Source organism: Beta vulgaris, chromosome 9, assembly GCF_026745355.1.
Source record: "Beta vulgaris subsp. vulgaris cultivar EL10 chromosome 9, EL10.2, whole genome shotgun sequence".
NCBI classification, from domain to species: domain Eukaryota; kingdom Viridiplantae; phylum Streptophyta; class Magnoliopsida; order Caryophyllales; family Amaranthaceae; genus Beta; species Beta vulgaris.
Window position 1 is genome coordinate 41,686,678 of NC_079210.1, and position 22,499 is coordinate 41,709,176.

Consider the following 22,499-nt stretch of genomic DNA (forward strand, 5'->3'; position numbering starts at 1 on the left):
AAGCTACTAAACTTCAGCAGTTTATCTGATAAATAAATGCAGATGTTTGGGTTGGCATGTGCATCAGAGAGCAGCACAATTATGCAAATTAGATATACTACAAGAACAGTAATGCATAAGCATTAAACTTATAAGATAATGATGTAACTGAGTGGTTGAGAAGAGGCTTATATAAATTATCAAGAGACATCTTTGGGCTACATGTTTTGAGATATAGGACTAAGCAACAAACCCTAGTCACATGGTTTTGCTTCCAATAATAGAGAACAAATTAGTCACCAAAGAAGTGATATGTCTTCAGCTTGAAGCTATAAAACTAGATCATTTCACAATTCCAAAACTCACCAAACCAACAACTTCTAACTTCCTTGTTTGATTTCAATATTTTCTCATCTTCAGAAACACTCTCAATTCCCTCTTCAAAGCAATAATGATCAGTACAAAGAAGCTTATCAAGATGGCCAGAAAGTGGCAAAAGATAGCAGCCGCCAGCAGAAAGAGGATCTCTTGGCCAAGACCAGTGGCTAATGAAGGTCACTTTGTTGTCTACACAACTGATGGAAGACGGTTTATGATTCCTTTGGCATATCTCAAGAGTGAGATTTTCATAGAGCTCTTCAGAATAGCCGAGGAAGAATTTGGAATAACAAGTTCAGGGCCAATTACGCTGCCTTATGATTCGAAATTCATGGAGTACGTGATCTCTATGATACAAAGACATGTAAATGAGGACTTGGAGAAGGCATTGATCATGTCCTTGGCTAGCTGCAGATACTCATCATTGTCACATGAACATCAAGAACGAACAAATCCACAATTGTTTATCTGTAGTTTCTAGAAAAATAGATTGTTTGTACAAAGCATATAGTACATTTTTGCCTAGAAAATTAATGAGAACTGATAAAAAAAAAAATTCAAATTAAACACTTCTTCCATTGTAGCAATTTGCTGTTCACCTTTCCTTCTTTGTGGCACTTTAATTGCAAATGATAACAGAGGAATACCCAACAATTTTAGGGACTACTCTCATATTCTCACCATCTCTACATAATAATCCAAATATTTATGTTGAAACATCTAAAAATAAGGAGTAAATCTCCATCTAAAGTCAGTAAGTTGAGCTTTGAAAAGATTCATCTGTTTTATGTTATGACATCTTCAGCTTCTATTGACTTAATTTAGCAAAAAATAAGTTCAAGATAATAGTTCACATCAATTTACACAAGTTCCAATAAGTTTTAACGAGTTATAAAACAAGTTCAGGAACATATTTAAATAAGTCCAGATAAGTTCAGATTATTTCAGGTACGTCAAAATCAAATGTATTGAACACACCCCATATAAACATATGATGCTTTTAACTATGATATATGGACAGAGGCTACAATAACATGGCGGGGATGTAAAATTTAAGCAGAGGATAAACGACTGTGGTATATTAACTTAATTAACCTGCAATCATATGTGACATTTGGTGAATGCATATATGATCTACCCACAAGATTGATAGGCAAATACTTAATAACATCTTAAATTAACACCACCTTTGAATTTTCCTTAGTTAAATATGTCTTTCACTCTACAGTAACATTCAGCAGCCACATGCTTGTGTTTCTTATCGAACCCTACACACAATAAACAATCATAAATGCTATGGCAAATATATCTGGCCTTGCAATTATGGTTGCTTCATGCTATAATAGAAGGTTTTTTTTTCAAGTCCATGAGTTGGGTAATAAAACTGTAAGATAAATTTTTATGTCTACATCAGTTTGATCTGCCTTGGCCCCTCAAAATCTCATTGCAGCTAAAATTGTCTAAAGATGATCAAAACTAACCTTTGGGACAAATTACCAACTTGATTCAGTTTTAAATTCAGTATCATTTTACAACAAATATGTAATCTGTAGCTTGATTTTTCATAGTCTGCTTTTGAAATATGAGTAATTAAGCTCAGCAATTTTTCAGATTCAGTATAACTTTGATACAACTGGAAGAAGGAATCATATATTGTAGCATGTAGGGTTCAAAATGAAGCAAAATATGTGATTGGTAAATCTTCAAAATTAAGGCTGTTTTAATAATGCAAATGCCCTTCTATATTTTTCCATCAAGATGGCTTCAATGGACCAGTTATTTTCTCAAGTTGGAGAGTTGGGTTTATTTGGGTTGTTACTGGATCCCTGTATTCCCCTATCTTACAACGACTGTGCCCTCCAAGACCATTAATGTTCGAATCATCACTCGTCGAATTAACCACTGATATTAGGCCAAACTTGTTAGAAATTTCTTTGTGATTAACTTATAGCATGCATAAATATAAAAAAGAAGAAGAGAACTTGAATACAATTGCAAAAGTGTTTAATTTGAACGACTTCTTTCTGGAATTCTCATTAGCTTTCTAAGTAAAATTTCAATCTGTACAAGTTCTATACACATGTGGAATCATTTAGATCTTCTAGAAACTACATATGGATAAGTGTTGATTAGTGTGTTCTTGATGTTCATGTGACAATGATGAGTATCTGCAGTCAGCTAAGGACACAATCAATGCCTTTTGCAAGTCCTCAGCTACACATCTCTGGATCATTGAAATTGCGTACTCCATGAAACTCGAATCACAAGGCATCATAATTGCCCCCAAACTTGCCACTCCAAACTCTTCCTCAGCTAATTTGAGGAGCTCTACAAAAATCTCGTTCTTGAGGTAAGCCAAAGGAATGATAAACCGCCTTCCATCAGTGGTGTAGACGACAAAGTGACCCTTATCAGCCAATGGTCGTGGCCAAGAGATCTTCCGCCTACTGGCGGCTGCTATCTTTTGCCACTTTCTTGCCATCTTGATAAGCTTCTTTGTGCTGATCATGTTGTGGGTTAAGAGTACAAAAAGCAGAGAATTTTTCAAAGATGAGAAAATATATGAAGTAAAGAGGAATTTAGCAGTTAATTTGGTTGAAAAGCTCTCAGGGAATTGTGGAGTTATATATAGCTTGTAGCAGAAGACACATCACTTCATTGGTGACCGTCTCCTTCTATTTTTTCTGGAAGCAGTACATGTGACTAAGGCTGGTGTATGTTATCTCAAAACATGTAGCCCAAACATGTTTCTTGATGATTAATTTAAGCCATTCAGATTATTATTTTAAGTTGAATGGCTCTGAACATCTAATTTGCATAGTTGTGTTGTTTCTTTGATGCACATGTATATCCAAACATCTGTATTTAACTAGTTGGTAGATGCCTGCCAATTTAAAAGCAGTAAGTTTAGCCTTTGAACTTATTTTTCAGAGATTGTTAGAGTTTAATATCTATTATTAAAACTTCGCTAAGAGTAGTTTTATCTATTTGTCACCAGAAAGATGTGCTGTGCTGAAGATTACTGAACTAATCAATTCTGCTTGACGCAATTTTCAGATCCTAAAATGATCAACAATAACAAAACTTAGCTGAGTTCCCATTACTAACTATTGGTACTTTTCTTTCCTTTGATCACCGAAGAAAAACTACGTTAACTCCTGATATAGGAGCAACCTAACTCATCCTTTCGACAAAAAATGATAATTGTGCCTGCCGGGATACCTTTGAGTGTAGTCCAACAATTATGTTTCCTGATTTCCCTGTAACAATAAGTTCACATGTTTCAGTTTGTTTCTCATACAGTTATTACCAATATAGTAAGATATGAGAGCGGATCATCTTGAATATATTATCTGTCTGGGTAATGATATGACATTTGTAGTGGATTTTGCACGGTAGGAAAAGATCAAGTCACAGATACTGTAAATATGCATGTAGGTCAGATATAAGATCAAGTTGTAACCACACAAAAAAAAAGGGTACAACTTGACTTAAAACACTCTAGTCTAATTGAGTGGCTGACAAGAGGCTTGTATTAATTATAAGCAAACATTGTTGGGATACATGATTCGAGTTAATCTAAGGCAACAAACCTTAGTCACATGGCTTTGCTTCTAAAGAATAGGATAAGCCAGTCACAATGAAGTGATGTGTCTTTAACTTGAAGCTATAAAACATAACCACTTACCATTCCAAAACTCATCTCAACCAATTACTTCTTCATTCCTTCTTTGATTCCAATATTTTCACATCCTCAGAAAAACTCTCATTTCCCTCTTAAAAACCACAACATGATCAGCACAAAGAAGCTTATCAAGATGGCAAGAAAGTGGCGAAAAATAGCAGCCGCCAGCAGGAAGAAGATCTCCTGGCCACGACCAGTGGCTAGTGAGGGTCATTTTGTCGTCTACACAACTGATGGAAGACGGTTTATGATTCCTTTGGTATATTTGAAGAGCGAGATTTTTATAGAGCTCTTCCGAATAGCTGAGGAAGAGTTCGGAGTAGCAAGTTCAGGGCCAATCAAGTTGCCTTGCGATTCAAATTTCATGGAGTATGCAATCTCTATGATCCAAAGAAGTGTAGCTGAGGACTTGGAGAAGGCATTAATCATGTCTTTAGCTAGCTGCAGACACTCATCATTGTCACATGAACATCAAGAAAAGACGTACTCACAATTGTTTCTCTGTAGTTTCTAGGGAGATAAATAATTCTGTTAACCCTTTTGTTAGTTTTGTACAAAACATATAGAGCAATTTTGTCCAAGTTAATGACATTGAAAAAATTGTCAATTAAATAGTTTTGACATTGTAAACATTTACACTTCTCCCATACTTGTTGGTGCTCAATATAAATTGCAATTTGCAAACAATCACTTTGATAAGTTCAACTAATTTCACGTAAAATAGTTTTAACTTGAATAGAGCACATCCTAAAAGGTCAAATATTCACATAGCATATTCGGATGGTAGACGAATTTACTTGGAGAGAAAGAAGAGTTAGTGTAACACAGGTGAATATCTATGGTCCATGTACAATTGATAGGCAAATGTAACAGCATCTTTGAATATTCCTTATATGAAAATGCCTCTAATTTTGCAGTAACATCACCTGCCACATGCTTGTGCTTCTTATTGAACCCTACACACATCAAAACAACCACAAAGGCTATGCCTAATCTATCTAGCCATGCAATTATGATTCCTTTTATGCTGAAGTACGTTCTATTTTTTTTTCAATAACATAGTAATAACAAAACTGTAAAAAGAATTGCAAGTCTACATCAATTTGATCTTCCTTGGCCGGTTGGCCCCTAAGAATCTCATTGCAGATGGAATTGTGAGAGATGAAAACAACTCAAGTGCTGGGACATACTACCTCTGTTTTATTTAGTCGCAAATATTTGATTATTTTAATACACTCACCAAAAATTCATTTGTTGCTATTAAAGAAACAGAGGAAAGATCACCAACCTGTTCTATTAATTTGACCTCTAAATCATTTACCATAAGATGAACTATAACAACCAATAACATACCCAGGATTTTAATTTTGGGGAGAGACTAATTATTAGTATAAAATATAACCTATTAGTTTCATTGTTTTTCGATTTCTTGCAGGAATATGAGTAAAAACCTGAACAATATCTTTTATTGAGTGTAGTTATTACTGCAGGCTGCAGCAACTTATCCACACAATCAACAATGGAGTATCTAGTGGCTGTCAAGAAGCTTATACTTTCTCTGTTTTTTTTACTTGTAACACTTTTTTAAAAGGGAAATAATTAATTACTTGCAACACTTTGTATTTTTGCTTTTCCTTTCTCTCTATCTCTTTCTAATCACATGGGGTCTTCTCATTTCTCCTCTCTACCTTTCTCCTATCCAAAGTTTGCATTGGAGTTGATGAAAAAAAGTGCTGCAAGTAAAAAAAAAAAAACGAAGGAAGTACATTTTTGGCATACATGTTTTAGAATGCAAGTTGAAAATAGTAAACCAGACATAGCCACCTGAATAACCACATGAATTTGTTCCCCAAATATGAAAACACGCCAGTTCATCCCAAAGTGATATGATCACAAAAAAAAAATCACCTGTAATGGTAAGATTACATGTTAGAATGGTTTCTCATACAGTTTATATCCTGTGAAATACTTCTATGGTTTACTAATATAGTAAAATACCTTTGAGAGTTGTTGCGATTCATCAATCTCAAATATATCATCTGCCTCGGGTAAATGATGTAGCTCATTTATAGCAATCTGTCAAAAAAAAATTTAAGAGGCTGAACAAGCACACCAAGAATTGACAGCAGTAGTTCTCATTTACTAATCACAGTAAATTTTACATTGAAAAATCATGCATGAATAAGTAACTAGAACCACAGAAAATAAAAAGGGTAGAACCACTTGACTTAAAACACTAGTCCAAGTGAGTGGCTGATAAGAGGATTGTATTAATTATAAAGAGACATTGTTGGTATACATGTTTTGAGATAATACAAAGCAACAAACCCTAGTCACATGGTTTTGCTTCCAAGGAAATAGAACAAAGCAATCACTAATGAAGTGATGTGTCTTTCAGTTTGAAGCTATATAACTTGACCATTTCCCATTTCCCAAACTCATCCCAACCAAGAGCTTCTACATTCCTTAGCTTTTCATATTCCAATATTTTCTCATCTTCGGTACAACTCTCTCATATCCCTTTTAAAACCCACAACATGATCAGCACAAAGAAGCTTATCAAGATGGCTAGAAAGTGGCAAAAAATAGCAGCCGCCAGCAGAAAGAGGATCTCCTGGCCACGATCATTGGCTAACGAAGGTCACTTTGTTGTCTACACAACTGATGGAAGACGGTTTATGATTCCTTTGAAATATCTCAAGACTGAGATATTCATAGAACTCTTCAAAATAGCCGATGAAGAGTATGGAGTAACAAGTGCTGGGCCTATCACGCTACCTTGTGATTCGGAATTCATGGAGTACATGATCTCTATGGTCCAAAGACATGTGACTGAGGACTTAGAGAAGGCATTAATCATGTCCTTAGCTGCCTGCAAATACTCATCATTGTCACTAGAAAATCAAGAGCAAATGAACCCACATTTGTTGATATGTAGTTTCTAGAATTTTTTTCTTTCTGTTATCCCATTTGTACAAAATATATAGTGCATTTTTGCCTGCAGAGTAATGGATAATTGAGAAATTTTTTGTCAATTGAACAGTTTTGCCATTGTAGTATTTCTTCACTTATCCTTTTATTTCTTGGTGCTTGATATAAATTGCTACTAATAACAAAAAAAAAAACTTCAACAGTTCAAAGAAGTTAAGATAAGTTAAAAGTGGTTCGATTCACAACAACAATAAGTTCAGATAAGTTAAGAAATATTTTCTGACAAGTACAATTGTGGTTAAATTAAACACAACCTAGCTAAAGAGGTAAAGAGTCAAACTACATATTCTGATTGAGGACGGAATAACTTGTATAGAGATCAGAAGAAGTGTTTCAGTAACATGGGTGAATATATATGTATGGTCCATGAAAAGGATTAATATGCAGATGTAACAGCACCTTTGAATTTTCTTATGTGAGAATGCCTAAAATTTGTAGTAACATTAACCTGCCACATGCTTGTGCTTCATATTGAACCCTACTGACAGCAAAACAACCATAATGGTTATGCCTAATCTATCTGGCCATGCAATTATGATTGCTCTAGTACAAAGTTTTTTTTTAATGTCCATCAGTTGGTAAGTAATCTGTAAGAAAAAATATTGTCGGTCTATATCAGTTGGTAATTAACCTGTAACAAAAAAATTGCTGGTCTACATCAGCTAGCTAGATCTGCTTTGGTCCCCCAGAATCTCATTGCAGCTGGAATTGCCGAAGGATGACAAACCTCAAGTGTTGGGACAGATTAACAACTTGTTCAATCAACCTGAAAATCATTTACCAACTAATGAACAATAACTAGTGGCGAATCCAGGATTTTCTTTTAACGAAACCAAGTGTTCACTTATATTTTAAAAATCTAGGCGGGTCAAAATAAAAAACACTACTCTAACCTATTACTAACAAATTTTAATCTAAATTCTCATTAGTTTCATCTTTCTTTGAGTTCTTGCAGGTATACGAGTAATTAAGCTTAAGAATATTTCTTGATTGAGTGCAACTATTATAGTAGCACCTTATCCAAACTCATACAACATACACTCCACATTATACATAATCTAAGTTAGTCGTTGTCAATAAGCTTTTATCAATCATCAACTGATATTTTTTGGCCTACACATATATTGCAATCTGTCAAAATGAATGCAAGTTGGAAATAGTAAACAAGACATAGCCATCTGAACATCCACATGAAGATGTTCACAAACAATGAAAACAAGCCAGTTCACGTTGAAGTGATATGTCTTCAACTTGGATCTTTAAAACTTGATAATTTCCCCAAAGCTTTCTCAACCAAACTGCACTGCAAAATTCCTCATTAGTACAGCCTCCAAATTACTCTCTCATCTTCAGAAAAAAAAATTCATTCTTATTAAAAATCTCCACAACATGATCAGTACTAAAAAGCTTATCAAAATGGCAAAGAAATGGAAACAGTTCGCAGCTTCCAGCAGAAAGAGGATTTCCTGGTCGAAGCCAGTGGCTGATAAGGGTCACTTCATTGTTTACACAAATGATAAAAAACGCTTTATGATTCCTTTGGTGTACCTGAATAATGAGATTTTCAGAGAGCTCCTCAGAATAGCCGAGGAAGAGTTTGGAGTGACAAGTTCGGGGCCAATTATGCTGCCTTGTGATTCAAATTTCATGGAGTATGCAATCTCTATGATCCAAAGACATGTAGCAGAAGACTTGGAGAAGGCATTGATTATGTCCTTAGGTATCTGTAGATACTCATCATTGTCACATGAACACACTAATCAACACTTATTTATCTGTAGTTTCTAGAAATAAGTTCTGTTATTTCCTTTGTACATAACATATAGTAGAATTTTTCCAAGAAAAAGTTAATAGATAAATTTGTTCAAATCACTTGGTACTTTGCAGCACTGATAACTTTCCTTTCTCTTATACCTCTTGGTGGCCTATGGTATAATTTGCAAAATTGATGAACAAATTGATGGCTTGGATTAATAAGGGTCAGGTAATTAGACTCATTACCACATCGCGGTGATGAACAAAGTAACTTGGATCATAAAGGAACCATAATAAAGAGTTCAAGTAATATAGGTGAACATACGAGTCATATGTCGACACGATTGTTTATTTTCTTCCCCTTTTTTTGGGTCTATAAGGAGCCACAAACAGCAGTGACACAGGCGAGATACTATTCGTCCGTCTCAAAGTCTTAGGTACCTACCCACAACATTATCAAACTAGTTGGGATACACAGTAGCAACAGATTTGAACTTTCCACAATCGAAACCTACAATGATTTTTGCTCCAGTCCCAGGGATATATCAACACCATTCCTTACCCAATAGTATCTCTTATGAAGTTCCCTTGCTATGACCGTTTTTTCACAGAAATATATGACGTATAAATCCTGAATCTAATATTACCTTATCCTTGGTAAATGATTCTAAATCTATTAAAAATTGAAAAACCTGATCAAGTTGAAAACATTCTTAAAACTTACTGGTCATCTGTTGGCATTTCTAGTTGCAACAAAATTCACAGACATACTGCATGAAAGAATAAATCAAAACTTCGTAGCCTTGTAGAGCAGATAAAACATACCGATATGTTCCAACTATTAGTGCCAGTTAATGTTACTTTATCCAACACCAGGGATGCAATATATGGCTCTTTGACCCTTCCTATAGACGAAAATTTGAAAACACATGAACTTCTTTAACCTGTAGGCTATACGTTTGTGATAATATTGCAGTTCGTACCTTACAGGATGTAGAAGTAAAGAGATGGACACATATTTTCAATGGCAAAAAATATGGATCAAATAAATTCTTTCAGAATCTCATTAAAATTCTAATTGTAATCATACTGTACATATGTTCTATACAAAAGAGGAAGCAATTTATTTTTTCTAGAAACTACAAATCAATGATTTTGGGTTCATTTGTTCTTGATATTCATGTGACAATGATGAGTATTTGCAGCTAGCTAAGGACATTATCAAAGCCTTTTGCAAGTCGCCAGCTACACATCTTTGGATCAAAGAAATTGCGTACTCCATGAAATTGGAATCACAAGGCATCATAATTGCCCCTGAACTTGTTACTCCAAACTCTTCCTCGGCTATACTAAAGAGCTCTATGATAATCTCACTCTTGAGATAAGCCAAAGGAATGACAAATCGTCTTCCATCAGTTGTGTAGACAACAAAGTGACCCTCATCGGCCACTGGTCGTGACCAGGAGATTCTCTTCCTACTGGCTGCTGCTATCTTTTGCCACTTTCTTGCCATCTTAAGAAGTTTCTTTGTGCTGATCATTTTGTGGATTTAAGACTAAAAACAAAGGAGATTTTTCCAAAGAGCAGAGTTTTTCTGGATATGTCAAGAATATAGCAGATTACTTGTTGAAATTTGGTGAGGAAATGGTCAAGTTTTATAGCTTCAAACTAAAGACATCATTTCATAGCGGACCATTGCCCTTATAATTAAGAAGCATAACCACATGGGTAAGTTTTTGTTTCTTTGAATAATCCCAAAACATGTTGCCCAGAGATATCTCTTGACATTTGATGTTTGGTGTAAACCTCTTGCTCAACCACTCAATGTTGAATGGTTTTTTTTTTTTTTTAAATTCATCTATTATCTTATCTGCATAAATAAGTTGTTCTCTAATGCACATGGCAACCCAAACATCTGCATTTAATTAGTTGGTAACTGCTTGGCACAATCAGAAGCAGGAAATCTCAGGTGTCGAGCCAAAACAAATCAATATCTACTCAACTTACTGACTGTCAAGAGGATAGTATTAATTATCATGTAACACATTTGGCCTATATGTTCTAAGATCTATCAAATGGTTGGCAAATGTTAAAAGTTAAGCAGACATAGTCACCTGAATATCCACATGATTCTGCTTCCACGTCGAATGATAAGTTTTCTTGGAGCTATAAAGGTTGATGATTTGTTTAGATTCTTCTTAACCAAGCACGATAATTTCCTCAGAAGATTTCAATTTAATTTGTCTTTTCAAAATATTATCCTATTTCCTTCTGAAAATCCCACAATATGATCAGTACTAAGAAGCTTGTCAAAATGGCGAGGAAGTGGCAAAAATTAGCAGCTGCGAGTAGGAGAAGGATTTCCTGGCCAAGGCCAGTGGCTGAAGAAGGTCACTTTGTCGTCTATACAAGTGATAAGAGACGATTTATAATTCCTTTGACATATCTAAAGAGCGAGATTTTAACAGAGCTCTTCAAAATAGCAGAGGAAGAGTTTGGAGTAGTAAATTCAGGGCCGATTATGTTGCCATGTGATTCAAGATTCCTGGAGTACGCAATCTCTATGATCCAAAGACATGTAGATAAAGACTTGAAAAAGGCACTGATCATGTCTTTAGCCTCATGCAGATATTCATCATTGGCAAATGACCATCAAGAACAACATAATCAACAATTGTTTATATGTAGCTTTTAGAAAATTTTCTTAGCTCTTTTCTTTTGTACAGAACATGTAGTAGTACAATTTACTGAGAGAGTTTATACAAGTTCCTGCGAAAGTTTGAATCAAAAGGTCTTGTTTATTTTTTAATGGCACATGTTATAAACTGCAAAATGCATATGATCAACAATACCTGAATAAAAAGGAACTTATAGAAAAAGGAGATCATAACTGAAGTTGTCGATCAAGGTGGACTACATTAAATATTATCCTTAAGCTGCAGCTATGTCCATTGGTCATTAGCTATCCGGCATCTCCATAAGAAATAGAAGAAGCAACCTTCAATCAGGAATGAAACCAAACAGTCACCCTATATTCTTTCGTTAAGAATTTAACAGGCATAATCTTGCCATGATATAATTTTTGACTTAACAGGGAATAATAAATTTGATAGAAAAGCATACATTTTAGAACAATATATTTACTGTCAGTTTCAAAGATGCTGGTTGTTGTTGTTACCACCAGTCCCTGCATCCACGACCTTTATTACATTCCTCGCGGACACCTCAAAGTAATTAATGATATAGCGTGTTGTCCAATATGTGGCTATATAGGAGCAACATTTTGTATGAGGCAGTCTCACAATAACTTATTGTCAAATTGGGTTGACTCAAAAAAAAACGTGAGGTAACTTTTTATGGTGTCTTTAGAACGAGAGAAGTCAGACGGAAGGAAGGGAAGGGAAGGGAAAGGGAGGGGAGGAGAGGGGGCAAGTGAGGGGTCTAATTTCCCCTGATTAACTATATTTTAAAAACAAATGGAGATAACTCTAGTATAATCTTACATACCATAGAATTATTTATATATGTATTAGACAAAATATTATAGTCAAAGTTAAAACTCAAAATATTGAAACTAAAAAAACGGAAGTAGTAGGGTCATACATACAAATGGATTAGGTACCAATCCGTATAGCACAACTAGAAGATTTATCTGCAACAGTAGCCTCATAACCTTATAGTAGTAAATCACAGGTTTGTAGGTGTCTAGTTACACGGTATAGAAACATCAAGTCCTAGTGAGTAGTGACTAGTGTACTACACCGTGCAGGTTAGATATTCCAAGTAGCAATTGTAAAAGAAAAACAAGAAGAAGCACAACCACTCTACTTAAAACAATCATTCAATTGAGGGGCTGACAGGATAGAGTATTAATTATCAAGAAACATCTTTGGGCTACATGTTCCGAGATCACCCAAAGCAAAAAAACCTAAGCCACATGGTTTTCTTCCACGAAATGATAACAAGGCACTTACCAATGAAATGATATGTCTTCAAATTGAAGCTATAAAACTTGACCATCTCCCATTTTCAAACTCATCCCAACCAAAAACTTCTAAATTCCTTGTTTTAATTTCTCATCCTCAAAAAAAATTCTCCCATATCCCTCTTGAAACCTACAACATGATCAGCACAAAGAAGCTTATAAAGATGGCAAGAAAGTGGCAAAAGAAGGCAGCTGCCAGCAGGAAGAGGGTGTCCTGGCCAAAATCAGTGGCTAATGAGGGCCATTTTGTTGTCTACACAACTGATGGAAAACGATTCATCATTCCTTTGGCATATCTCAAGAGCCAGATTTTCATAGAGCTCTTAAAGATAGCCGAGGAAGAGTATGGAGTACCAAGTTCGGGGCCAATTATGCTACCTTGTGATTCAAACTTCATGGATTATGCGATCTCTATGATCCAAAGAAGTGTAACTGAGGACATGGAGAAGGCATTAGTCATGTCCTTAGCTAGCTGCAGATACTCATCATTATCATCACATGATGAACATCGAGAACGAGCTAATCCACAACTGTTTATTTGTAGTTTCTAGGAAAATAGATAATTCTGTTACACCCTCTGTACAAAATATATACATCAATTGCCAAGAATGTTAATGACATTGATAAAAGAAATTGTCAATGAAATAGTTTTGACACTGTACAAATTTACACTTCTCCTTTACTTCTTGATGCTCGATATAAATTGCAAATAGTTACAAAGTTTCATAAGTTCGAATAAATTCAACACAATAAAAACCAATTTTGACAAGTTCAAATAAATTCATATACGACAGTTTCACTTGAGTTGAACACACCCTAAACGGTCAAAGTTGCATAGCATATTCTAATGATGGACGAAAAACTTACTTGGATAGAAAAAAGAGGTAGAGTAACACAAGTGAATATATAGGGTCCACGTACAAGATTGACAGGCAAATATGACAGCATCTTTAGATTTTCTTTATACATAAGAATGCCTCTAATCTTTTAGTAACATTCACCTGCCACATGCTTGTGCTTCTTATTGAACCCTACACATCAAAACAGCCATAATGACCATCCAAATATGTTATAAAAAAAACTGTAAAAAGAATTGCACATCTTCATCGATTTGATCTTCCTTGGCCCCTAAGTATCTCATTGCAGCTGGAACTGTCGAGATATGACAAGAACTGAAGTATTGGGACACATTACCAACTTCTTCTATTAATTGGACCTGAAAATTATTTACGATAGAGTAAAAACGACCAATAAAGTAGCTAGGGTTTTAATTTTGGGAGAGACTAATTATTAATATAATATATAACCTATTAGTTTCGCAGGAATATGAGTAGAGAAGCTGAACAACATTTATTAATTAGCAACTTATCCAAACAATGCAAAATCCACTCCAGATTATACATATTCTAATTCAGTAGCTATCAAGAAGCTTATACTTTTTTGGCCTACATGTTTTGGAATATGTCAAAACGAATGCAAGTTGAAAATAGTAAACCAGACATAGCCACCTGATTATCCACATGAATTTGTTCCAAAAAATAACACACACCAGTTATGTCAAAGTGATATGATCACACAAGAATTTACCTGTAATGGTAATAATTACATGTTAAGATTGTTTCTCATACAGTTTATAGCTAGCCTGTGAAGTATGATGTACTTATATAGTAGTAAAATACCTTTGATAGTGATTGCTCTTCATCAATCTCAAATATATTATCTGCCATGCGTAGATGATGTGAATCAGTCACAGCAATCTGTCATAAAAAAAGAAAAAGAAAAAGTGGCTGAACAAGCACACCAAGAATTGACAGCAGTAGATCTCAGTTAGTATACACAGTAAATTGTACATTGTAATCATGCATGAAGTAATTAAAACCACAAAAAATAAAAAGGGTACAGCCACTTGACTTAAGTCCTAAAGCACTAGTCTAAGTGAGTGGCTGACAAGAGGATTGTATTAATTATAAAGAGACAATGTTGGGAATACATGTTTTGAGATAATACAAAGCAAAAAACCTTACTCACATGGTTTTGCTTCCAAAGAAATAGGACAAGGTAGTCACCAATGAGGTGATATGTCTTTCAGTTTGAAGCTATATAAGTTGACCATTACCGATTTCCCAAACTCATCTTAGCCAATACCTTCTACATTCTTCAGTTTTCTCATTCCAATATTTTCTCATCTTCAGTACAACTCCTTAATTTCATATCCCTCTTAAACCCAACATTATCAGCACAAAGAAGCTTATCAAGATGGCCAGAAAGTGGCAAAAAATAGCAGCTGCCAGCAGAAAGAGGATCTCCTGGCCACGACCATTGGCTAATGAAGGCCACTTTGTTGTCTACACAACTGACAGAAGACGGTTTATGATTCCTTTGAAATATCTCAAGACTGAGATATTCATAGAACTCTTCAGAATAGCCGATGAACGGATGAAGAGTATGGAGTAGCAAGCACAGGGCCCATCACACTGCCTTGTGATTCAGATTTCATGGAGTACATGATCTCTATGATTCAAAGACATGTGACTCAGGACTTGGAAAAGGCATTAATCATGTCGTTAGCTACCTGCAAATACTCATCATTGTCACTAGATAATCAAGAGCAATTCAACCCACATTCGTTAGTATGTAGTTTCTAGAATTTTTTCTTCGGTTATCCCATTTGTACAAAGTATATAGTGGAATTTTGCCTACAAAGTAAAGGACAGTTGAGAAACTTTTTTGTCAATTGAACAGTTTTGTCACTGTAGTATTTCTTCACTTAACCCTTAATTTCTTGGTGTTTGATATATGTTGCTAATAATAACAGAAGAAATTCAACAGTTCAAAGAAGTTAAGATGAGTTAAAAGTGTTTTAATTCATAACAAGAATAAGTTTAAAAAACGTTTCTGATAAAGACAGTTGTGGTTGAATAGAACCCATCCGAAAGAGGCAAAGAGTCAAACTGCGCGCAAATTCTGATGGGAGATGAAATAACTTGTATAGAATAGAAGTTTTTTAAGTAACATAGGTAAATTTATATATGGTCCATGAACAGGAGGGATAGGCAAATGCAACAGCACCTTTGAATTTTGTTATAATGCCTGAAATTTGAACATTCACCTGCCACATGCTTGTGCTATATATTGAACCCTATAGACAGCAAAACATCCATAATGGTTATGCCTAATATATCTGGCCATGCAATTATGATTGCTTTATATTACAGAGTTTTTTTTTTTTTTTTTTTGTGAACAAAGTAGCCAACATTAAAATAAAACATTGAATAGTGTCTTACATGTCGTGAACTTAAGACCCAACGTCTTATTGGGCGTTAAGTTAAGATTTCCCTACTCGTGATTTTCAATGGGCACCAATCCTAAACCGATTGTCATCCTCTTTATCGTATCTCTAGCTAAAGCCTTAGTGAAGCAATCCGCTAGATTATACGTAGTCCTTATATAGTCAACTGTAATGACACTATCTTTCATCAATCCTTTGACATAACTATGTCTCACACCGATGTGCCTTGATTTACCATTGTAAACTTGACTATAAGCCCTTGCCAATGCTGCATCACTATCACAATGTGTAGCAATTGGTGAAATCGGTTTTGGCAACAAAGTTATCTCAAACATGAGATTCCTTAACCACTCGGCTTCTTTGCTTGCCGATGACAGAGCTATAAACTCCGATGTCATTGAAGAATCGGCAATACAAGTTTGTTTCTTGGAAGCCCAAGATATAACACCTCTCCCAAGGAGGAATACCCATCCACTTGTGGAGGAATGATCTTCTCTATTAGGAATGATCTTCTCTATAGTCTACCTTAGCGGGTGATGGATGGATGCTGGTGGAGCGGATGGATGCGGGTGAAGCTCCACCCGTCCCGAACCCGATCCATTTCCATCCCTAGCTGTCGCCCACCATATGACAATAAAAACACCACCATGGGCCTTCGTCCTACGCATCAGTAAATTTTCCGATGCACGCTTTTTTAGGTAGCATTTTCCGATCGTCCACAAGCATACATACGGCTGCAAATCTTCATCTGCCCCCATCTAGAGAGTGAGAATCAATTTTCACACTCTTTCCCACACTATTACCTATCTTTCAACATGTCACTTCTATAAAATCTCATAGGGAGATTGGTAAGTGCATCCCTATCAGAAACAGGTTAATTTTGGCAAGGGATGGGTTAAATCCAGGTGACCAGTCCTGCACCCAAACCATACAGCCCAAGATGAACCATGGGCCTCCTCCGAACACCGTAGATTTTTCCAGTTGGGATGGGGATTTTAAACTGAAATGGGCTTGGGGACTTGGTATCATGTCGAACAGCAGGGACACTGGTGGCTTGCACGGTTAGGGGAGGGGGGCTTTCAGCCTTGAGGGCGGTGTAGGGATGAATGACATTTATTGAGGGGTTTTCTCTCTCTAGACAGATCACAGTGTAGGAACTTCAGATTATAGAGTTTGAATGTCCATCAGTTGATAAATAATATGTAAGGAAAAAAAATTGTCGGTCTACATCAGTTGGTAATAATCTATAAGAAAAAATTTATTGGTCTACACCACTTAGATCAGCATTGGTCCCTCACACATATAGCCATCTGAAAATCCACATGAATGAAAACAAGCCAATCCACCTAATAATTCCCCAAAGCTTTCTTAAACAAACTGCACTTTTCAAAATTCCGCATTAGTAGAGCCTCCAATTTCAAAAAAATCATTTTTACCAAAAAAATCTCCACAAAATGATCAGTATGAAAAAGCTTATCAAAATGGATAAACTTCGGAGCTTATATGCATTATTTATCTGTAGTTCTAGAATTAATTATGTTATCTCCTTGTACCAAACACATAGTAGAATTTTACCTAGAAAAGTCAATGAAAGTTCTTAGATAAATTTGTTCAAATCACTTGGTGCCAATCTCTTATACCTCTTGATGGCCTATGGTATAATTTGCAAAATTGATGAACAAAATATGACTTGGATTAACTAATTTTAAGGGTCAGGTAATATTAACCTGGATTCTCCAGCTATATACAAATATTCACCGAAATTCTCCAGCTATTAGTTTCAGTTAAAGCTACTTTATCCAACACCAGGGTCCAAGAATGCAATGTATGGCTCTTGGACCATTCATATAGACCGAAAGTAAAAAACACATGAATTTCTACAATCTGTATATTGCAGCTCATACCGTACGGTAGTAGAAGTTAATAGATGGGAACATTAATATAATGGCAAAAAATTTTGGATCAAATAAATTCTTTCAGAATCTCATTAAAATTCTAATTGTAATCATTCTGTACATATGTTCTATACAAAAGAGAAAGCTATTTAGTTTTTCTAGAAACTACAAATCAGCGATTTTGGGTTCATATGTTCTTGATATTCATGTGACAACGATGAGTTTTTGCAGCTAGCTAAGGACATCATCAAGGCCCTTTGCAAGTCGCCAGCTACACATCTCTGGATCAAAGAAATTGCGTACTTCATGAAATTTGAATCACAAGGCATCATAATTGCCCCCGAACTTGTTACTCCAAACTCTTCCTCGGCTATACTAAAGAGCTCTATGATAATCTCACTCTTGAGATAAGCCAAAGGAATGACAAATCGTCTTCCATCAGTTGTGTAGACAACAAAGTGACCCTCGTCAGCCACTTGTCGTGACCAGGAGATTCTCTTCCTACTGGCTGCTGCTATCTTTTGCCACTTTCTTGCCATCTTAATGAGTATCTTTGTGCTGATCATATTGTGGGTTTAAGACTAAAAACAAAGGAGATTTTACAAAGAGCAGAGTTTTTCTGGATATGTCAAGAATGTAGCAGATTACTTGTTGAAATGTGGTGAGGAAATGGAAAAGTTTTATAGCTTCAAATTAAAGACATATCATTTCATAGCTGACCATTGCCCTTATAATTAAGAAGCATAACCACATGGGTAAGTTTTTGTTTCTTTGAATAATCCCAAAACATGTTGCCCAAATATGTCTCTTGACATTTGATGTTTGGTGTAAACCTCTTGCTCAGCCACTCAATTAGACTATTCTACACAATGTTGAATGGTAATGCTTTTTAATTCATCAATTATCTTATCTGCATAAAAAAGTTGTTCTCTAATGCACATGGCAACTCAAAACATCTACATTTAATTAGTTGGTAACTACTTGGCACAATCAAAAGCAGGAAATCTCAGGTGTGGAGCCAAAACAAAGAAATATCCACTCAACTTACTGACTGTCAAGAGGATAGTATTAATTATCATGTAACACATTCGGCCTATATGTTCTAAGATCTATCAAATGGTTGGCAAATGTTAAAGTTAAGCAGACATAGTCACCTGAATATCCACAAGATTGTGCTTCCATGTCGAATTGATAACTTTTTTGGAGCTATAAAGCTTGATGATTTGTTTAGATTCTTCTTAACCAAGCACGATAATTTCCGCAGAAGATTTCAATTTAATTTATCTTTTCAAGATTTTATCCTATTTCCATCTGAAAAGCTCACAATATGATCAGTACTAAGAAGCTTGTCAAAATGGCGGGAAGTGGCAAAATTTAGCAGCTGCGAGTAGGAGAAGGATTTCCTGGCCAAGACCAGTGGCTGAAAAAGGTCATTTTGTCGTCTATACAAGTGATAAGAGACGATTTATAATTCCTTTAACATACCTGAAGAGCGAGATTTTAACAGAGCTCTTCAAAATAGCAGAGGAAGAGTTTGGAGTAGCAGATTCAGGGCCAATTATGTTGCCTTGTGATTCGAGATTCATGGAGTACGCAATCTCTATGATCCAAAGACATGTCGATGAAGACTTGGAAAAAGGCACTGATCATGTCTTTAGCCTCATGCAGATATTCATCATTGGCAAATGACCATCAAGAACAACATAATCAACAATTGTTTATATGTAGCTTTTAGAAAATTTTCCTAGCTCTTTTGTACAGAACATGTAGTAGTACAATTTACTGAGAGAGTTTATAAAAGTTCCTGCGAAAGTTTGAATCAAAAGGTCGTGTTTATTTTTTAATGGCACATGTTCTAAACTGCAAAATGCTTATGATCAACAATACCTGAATAAAAAGGAACTTATAGAAAAAGAAGATCATAACTGAAGTTGTCGATCCAGGTTCCTACATTAAATATCATCCTTAAGCTGCAGCTATGTCCATTGGTCATTAGCTATCCGGCATCTCCATAAGAAATAGAATAAGCAACCTTCAATCAGGAATGAAACCAAACAGTCACCATATATTCTTTCGTTAAGAATTTAACAGGCATAATCTTGCCATGATATAATTTTTGACTTAACAGGGAATAATAAATTTGATAGAAAAGCATACATTTTAGAACAATATATATACTGTTAGTTTCAAGGATGCTGGTTGTTGTTGTTACCACCAGTCCCTGCGTCCATAAACTTTATTAATTCCTCGCGGCCACCTCTAAGTAATGATGTAGCGTGTTGTCCATTTTGTGGCTACATAGGAGCAAAATTTTGTATGAGGCAGTCTCACAATAACTTATTATCAAATTGGGTTGACTCAAAAAAAAAACCGTGAGGTAACTTTTTATGGTGTCTTTAGAATGAGAGAAGTCAGACGGAAGGAAGGGAAGGGAAGGGAAGGGAAGGGAAGGGGAGGGGAGGAGGGGGAGTGAGGGATCTAATTTCCCCTGATTAACTATATTTTAAAAACAAATGGAGATAACTCCAGTATCATCTTACATACCGTATAATTATTTATATATGTATTAGACAAAAAATTATAGTCAAAGTCAAAACTCAAAATATCTATACGAAAGGAAAAGTGAGAGCTTAACCATTCATCCAACATAACATTGTTCATTGATTAATATTTTAAAATAAATTATAATAAGGTCTTGTAATTATTTCTCATTAAAAGACTATACAAGTAGTTAGATACTTAAGACATTAATGGTAATGATAATAGACTATAGTGGTCAATTTTTTTCTCACAAGACAAAAATTTAAGAAAAGATTCAACCCGGAGCATCGCCCGGGACACTCACTAGTAAAACTAAAAAAACGGAAGTAGTAGGGTCATACATATAAATGGAATAGGTACCAATCTGTATAACACAACCAGAAGATTTATCTGCGACAGTAGCCTCATAACCTTATAGTAGTAATACTAGTAAATCACAGATTTGTAGGTGTCTAGTTACACGGTATAGAAACATCAAGTCCTAGTGACTAGTGTACTACACCGTGCAGGTTAGATATTCCAAGTAGCAATTGTAAAAGAAAAACAAGAAGAAGCACAACCACTCTACTTAAAACAATCATTCAATTGAGGGGCTGACAGGATAGAGTATTAATTATCAAGAAACATCTTTGGGCTACATGTTCCGAGATAACCCAAACCAAAAAAACCTAAGCCACATGGTTTTTTTCCACGAAATGAGAACAAGGCACATACCAATAATGAAATGATATGTCTTTCGATTGAAGCTATAAAACTTGACCATCTCCCATTTCCCAAACTCATCCCAACCAAAATCTTCTAAATTCCTTGTTTTAATTTCTCATTCTCAAAAAAAATTCTCCCATATCCCTCTTAAAACCCACAACATGATCAGCACAAAGAAGCTTATAAAGATGGCAAGAAAGTGGCAAAAGAAGGCAGCTGCCAGCAGGAAGAGGGTCTCCTGGCCAAAATCAGTGGCTAATGAGGGCCACTTTGTTGTCTACACAACTGATGGAAAACGATTCATCATTCCTTTGGCATATCTAAAGAGCCAGATTTTCATAGAGCTCTTAAAGATAGCCGAGGAAGAGTATGGAGTTCCAAGTTCGGGGCCAATTATGCTACCTTGTGATTCAAACTTCATGGATTATGCGATCTCTATGATCCAAAGAAGTGTAACTGAGGACATGGAGAAGGCATTAGTCATGTCCTTAGCTAGCTGCAGATACTCATCATTATCACATGATGAACATCGAGAACGAGCTAATCCACAATTGTTTATTTGTAGTTTCTAGGAAAATAGATAATTCTGTTACACCCTCTGTACAAAATATATACATCAATTGCCAAGAATGTTAATGACATTGATAAAAGAAATTGTCAACGAAATAGTTTTGACATTGTACAAATTTACACTTCTCCTTTACTTCTTGATGCTCGATATAAATTGCAAATAGTTACAAAGTTTCATAAGGTCGAATAAATTCAACACAATAACAACCAATTTTGACAAGTTCAAATAAATTCATATAAGACAGTTTCACTTGAGTTGAATACACCCTAAACGGTCAAAGTTGCATAGCATATTCTAATGATGGACGAAGAACTTACTTGGATAGAAAAAAGAGGTAGATTAACACAAGTGAATATATAGGGTCCACGAACAACATTGACAGGCAAATGTGACAGCATCTTTAGATTTTCTTTATACATAAGAATGCCTCTAATCTTTTAGTAACATTCACCTGCCACATGCTTGTGCTTCTTATTGAACCCTACACATCAAAACAGCCAGAATGACCATCCAAATATGTTATAAAAAAAACTGTAAAAAGAATTGCAAATCTTCATCGATTAGATCTTCCTTGGCCCCTAAGTATCTCATTGCAGCTGGAACTGTCGAGATATGACAAGAACTGAAGTATTGGGACACATTACCAACTTCTTCTATTAATTGGACCTGAAAATTATTTACCATAGAGTAAAAACGACCAATAAAGTAGCTAGGGTTTTAATTTT

General features: G+C 35.4%; 7 protein-coding genes and 1 pseudogene across 7 annotated transcripts; 7 read left to right on the forward strand and 1 right to left on the reverse strand.

The window, feature by feature from the left end:
- Positions 1-357: 357 nt before the first annotated feature.
- LOC125493679 (auxin-responsive protein SAUR64-like) lies at positions 358-1,060 on the forward strand. The gene has a single exon (XM_048637163.2). The coding sequence runs from the start codon at positions 431-433 to the stop codon at positions 836-838; it is 408 nt and encodes a 135-aa protein (XP_048493120.1). The 5' UTR covers positions 358-430; the 3' UTR covers positions 839-1,060.
- A 1,398-nt stretch (positions 1,061-2,458) lies between these two features.
- LOC104904181 (auxin-responsive protein SAUR64) lies at positions 2,459-2,839 on the reverse strand. Its single transcript, XM_010692377.2, has one exon. It carries the CDS (start codon positions 2,837-2,839, stop codon positions 2,459-2,461), a length of 381 nt encoding a protein of 126 aa, XP_010690679.2.
- Positions 2,840-6,606: 3,767 nt separating this feature from the next.
- LOC104903852 (hypothetical protein) lies at positions 6,607-6,987 on the forward strand. The gene has a single exon (XM_010691977.3). The coding sequence runs from the start codon at positions 6,607-6,609 to the stop codon at positions 6,985-6,987; it is 381 nt and encodes a 126-aa protein (XP_010690279.2).
- Positions 6,988-8,201: 1,214 nt separating this feature from the next.
- Positions 8,202-8,905, forward strand: LOC104903851 (auxin-responsive protein SAUR66-like). The gene has a single exon (XM_010691976.4). The coding sequence runs from the start codon at positions 8,423-8,425 to the stop codon at positions 8,819-8,821; it is 399 nt and encodes a 132-aa protein (XP_010690278.1). The 5' UTR covers positions 8,202-8,422; the 3' UTR covers positions 8,822-8,905.
- Positions 8,906-11,102: 2,197 nt separating this feature from the next.
- Positions 11,103-11,483, forward strand: LOC125493680 (auxin-responsive protein SAUR64-like). Its single transcript, XM_048637164.1, has one exon. The coding sequence runs from the start codon at positions 11,103-11,105 to the stop codon at positions 11,481-11,483; it is 381 nt and encodes a 126-aa protein (XP_048493121.1).
- A 1,092-nt stretch (positions 11,484-12,575) lies between these two features.
- On the forward strand, positions 12,576-13,621 carry LOC104904183 (auxin-responsive protein SAUR64). The gene has a single exon (XM_010692379.4). It carries the CDS (start codon positions 12,770-12,772, stop codon positions 13,322-13,324), a length of 555 nt encoding a protein of 184 aa, XP_010690681.2. The 5' UTR covers positions 12,576-12,769; the 3' UTR covers positions 13,325-13,621.
- A 5,244-nt stretch (positions 13,622-18,865) lies between these two features.
- On the forward strand, positions 18,866-19,947 carry LOC104903849 (auxin-responsive protein SAUR64-like; annotated as a pseudogene).
- Positions 19,948-21,139: 1,192 nt separating this feature from the next.
- On the forward strand, positions 21,140-21,893 carry LOC104903848 (auxin-responsive protein SAUR64-like). The gene has a single exon (XM_010691974.3). It carries the CDS (start codon positions 21,365-21,367, stop codon positions 21,773-21,775), a length of 411 nt encoding a protein of 136 aa, XP_010690276.3. The 5' UTR covers positions 21,140-21,364; the 3' UTR covers positions 21,776-21,893.
- Positions 21,894-22,499: the final 606 nt, after the last annotated feature.

Bases quoted from the DNA above. Each gene is read 5' to 3' on its own strand.
- LOC104903851 (XM_010691976.4), top strand. From the start codon at position 8,423: ATGATCAGTACTAAAAAGCTTATCAAAATGGCAAAGAAATGGAAACAG.
- LOC125493679 (XM_048637163.2), top strand. From the start codon at position 431: ATGATCAGTACAAAGAAGCTTATCAAGATGGCCAGAAAGTGGCAAAAG.
- LOC104903848 (XM_010691974.3), top strand. From the start codon at position 21,365: ATGATCAGCACAAAGAAGCTTATAAAGATGGCAAGAAAGTGGCAAAAG.
- LOC104903852 (XM_010691977.3), top strand. From the start codon at position 6,607: ATGGCTAGAAAGTGGCAAAAAATAGCAGCCGCCAGCAGAAAGAGGATC.
- LOC125493680 (XM_048637164.1), top strand. From the start codon at position 11,103: ATGGCGAGGAAGTGGCAAAAATTAGCAGCTGCGAGTAGGAGAAGGATT.
- LOC104904183 (XM_010692379.4), top strand. From the start codon at position 12,770: ATGATATGTCTTCAAATTGAAGCTATAAAACTTGACCATCTCCCATTT.
- LOC104904181 (XM_010692377.2), bottom strand. From the start codon at position 2,839: ATGGCAAGAAAGTGGCAAAAGATAGCAGCCGCCAGTAGGCGGAAGATC.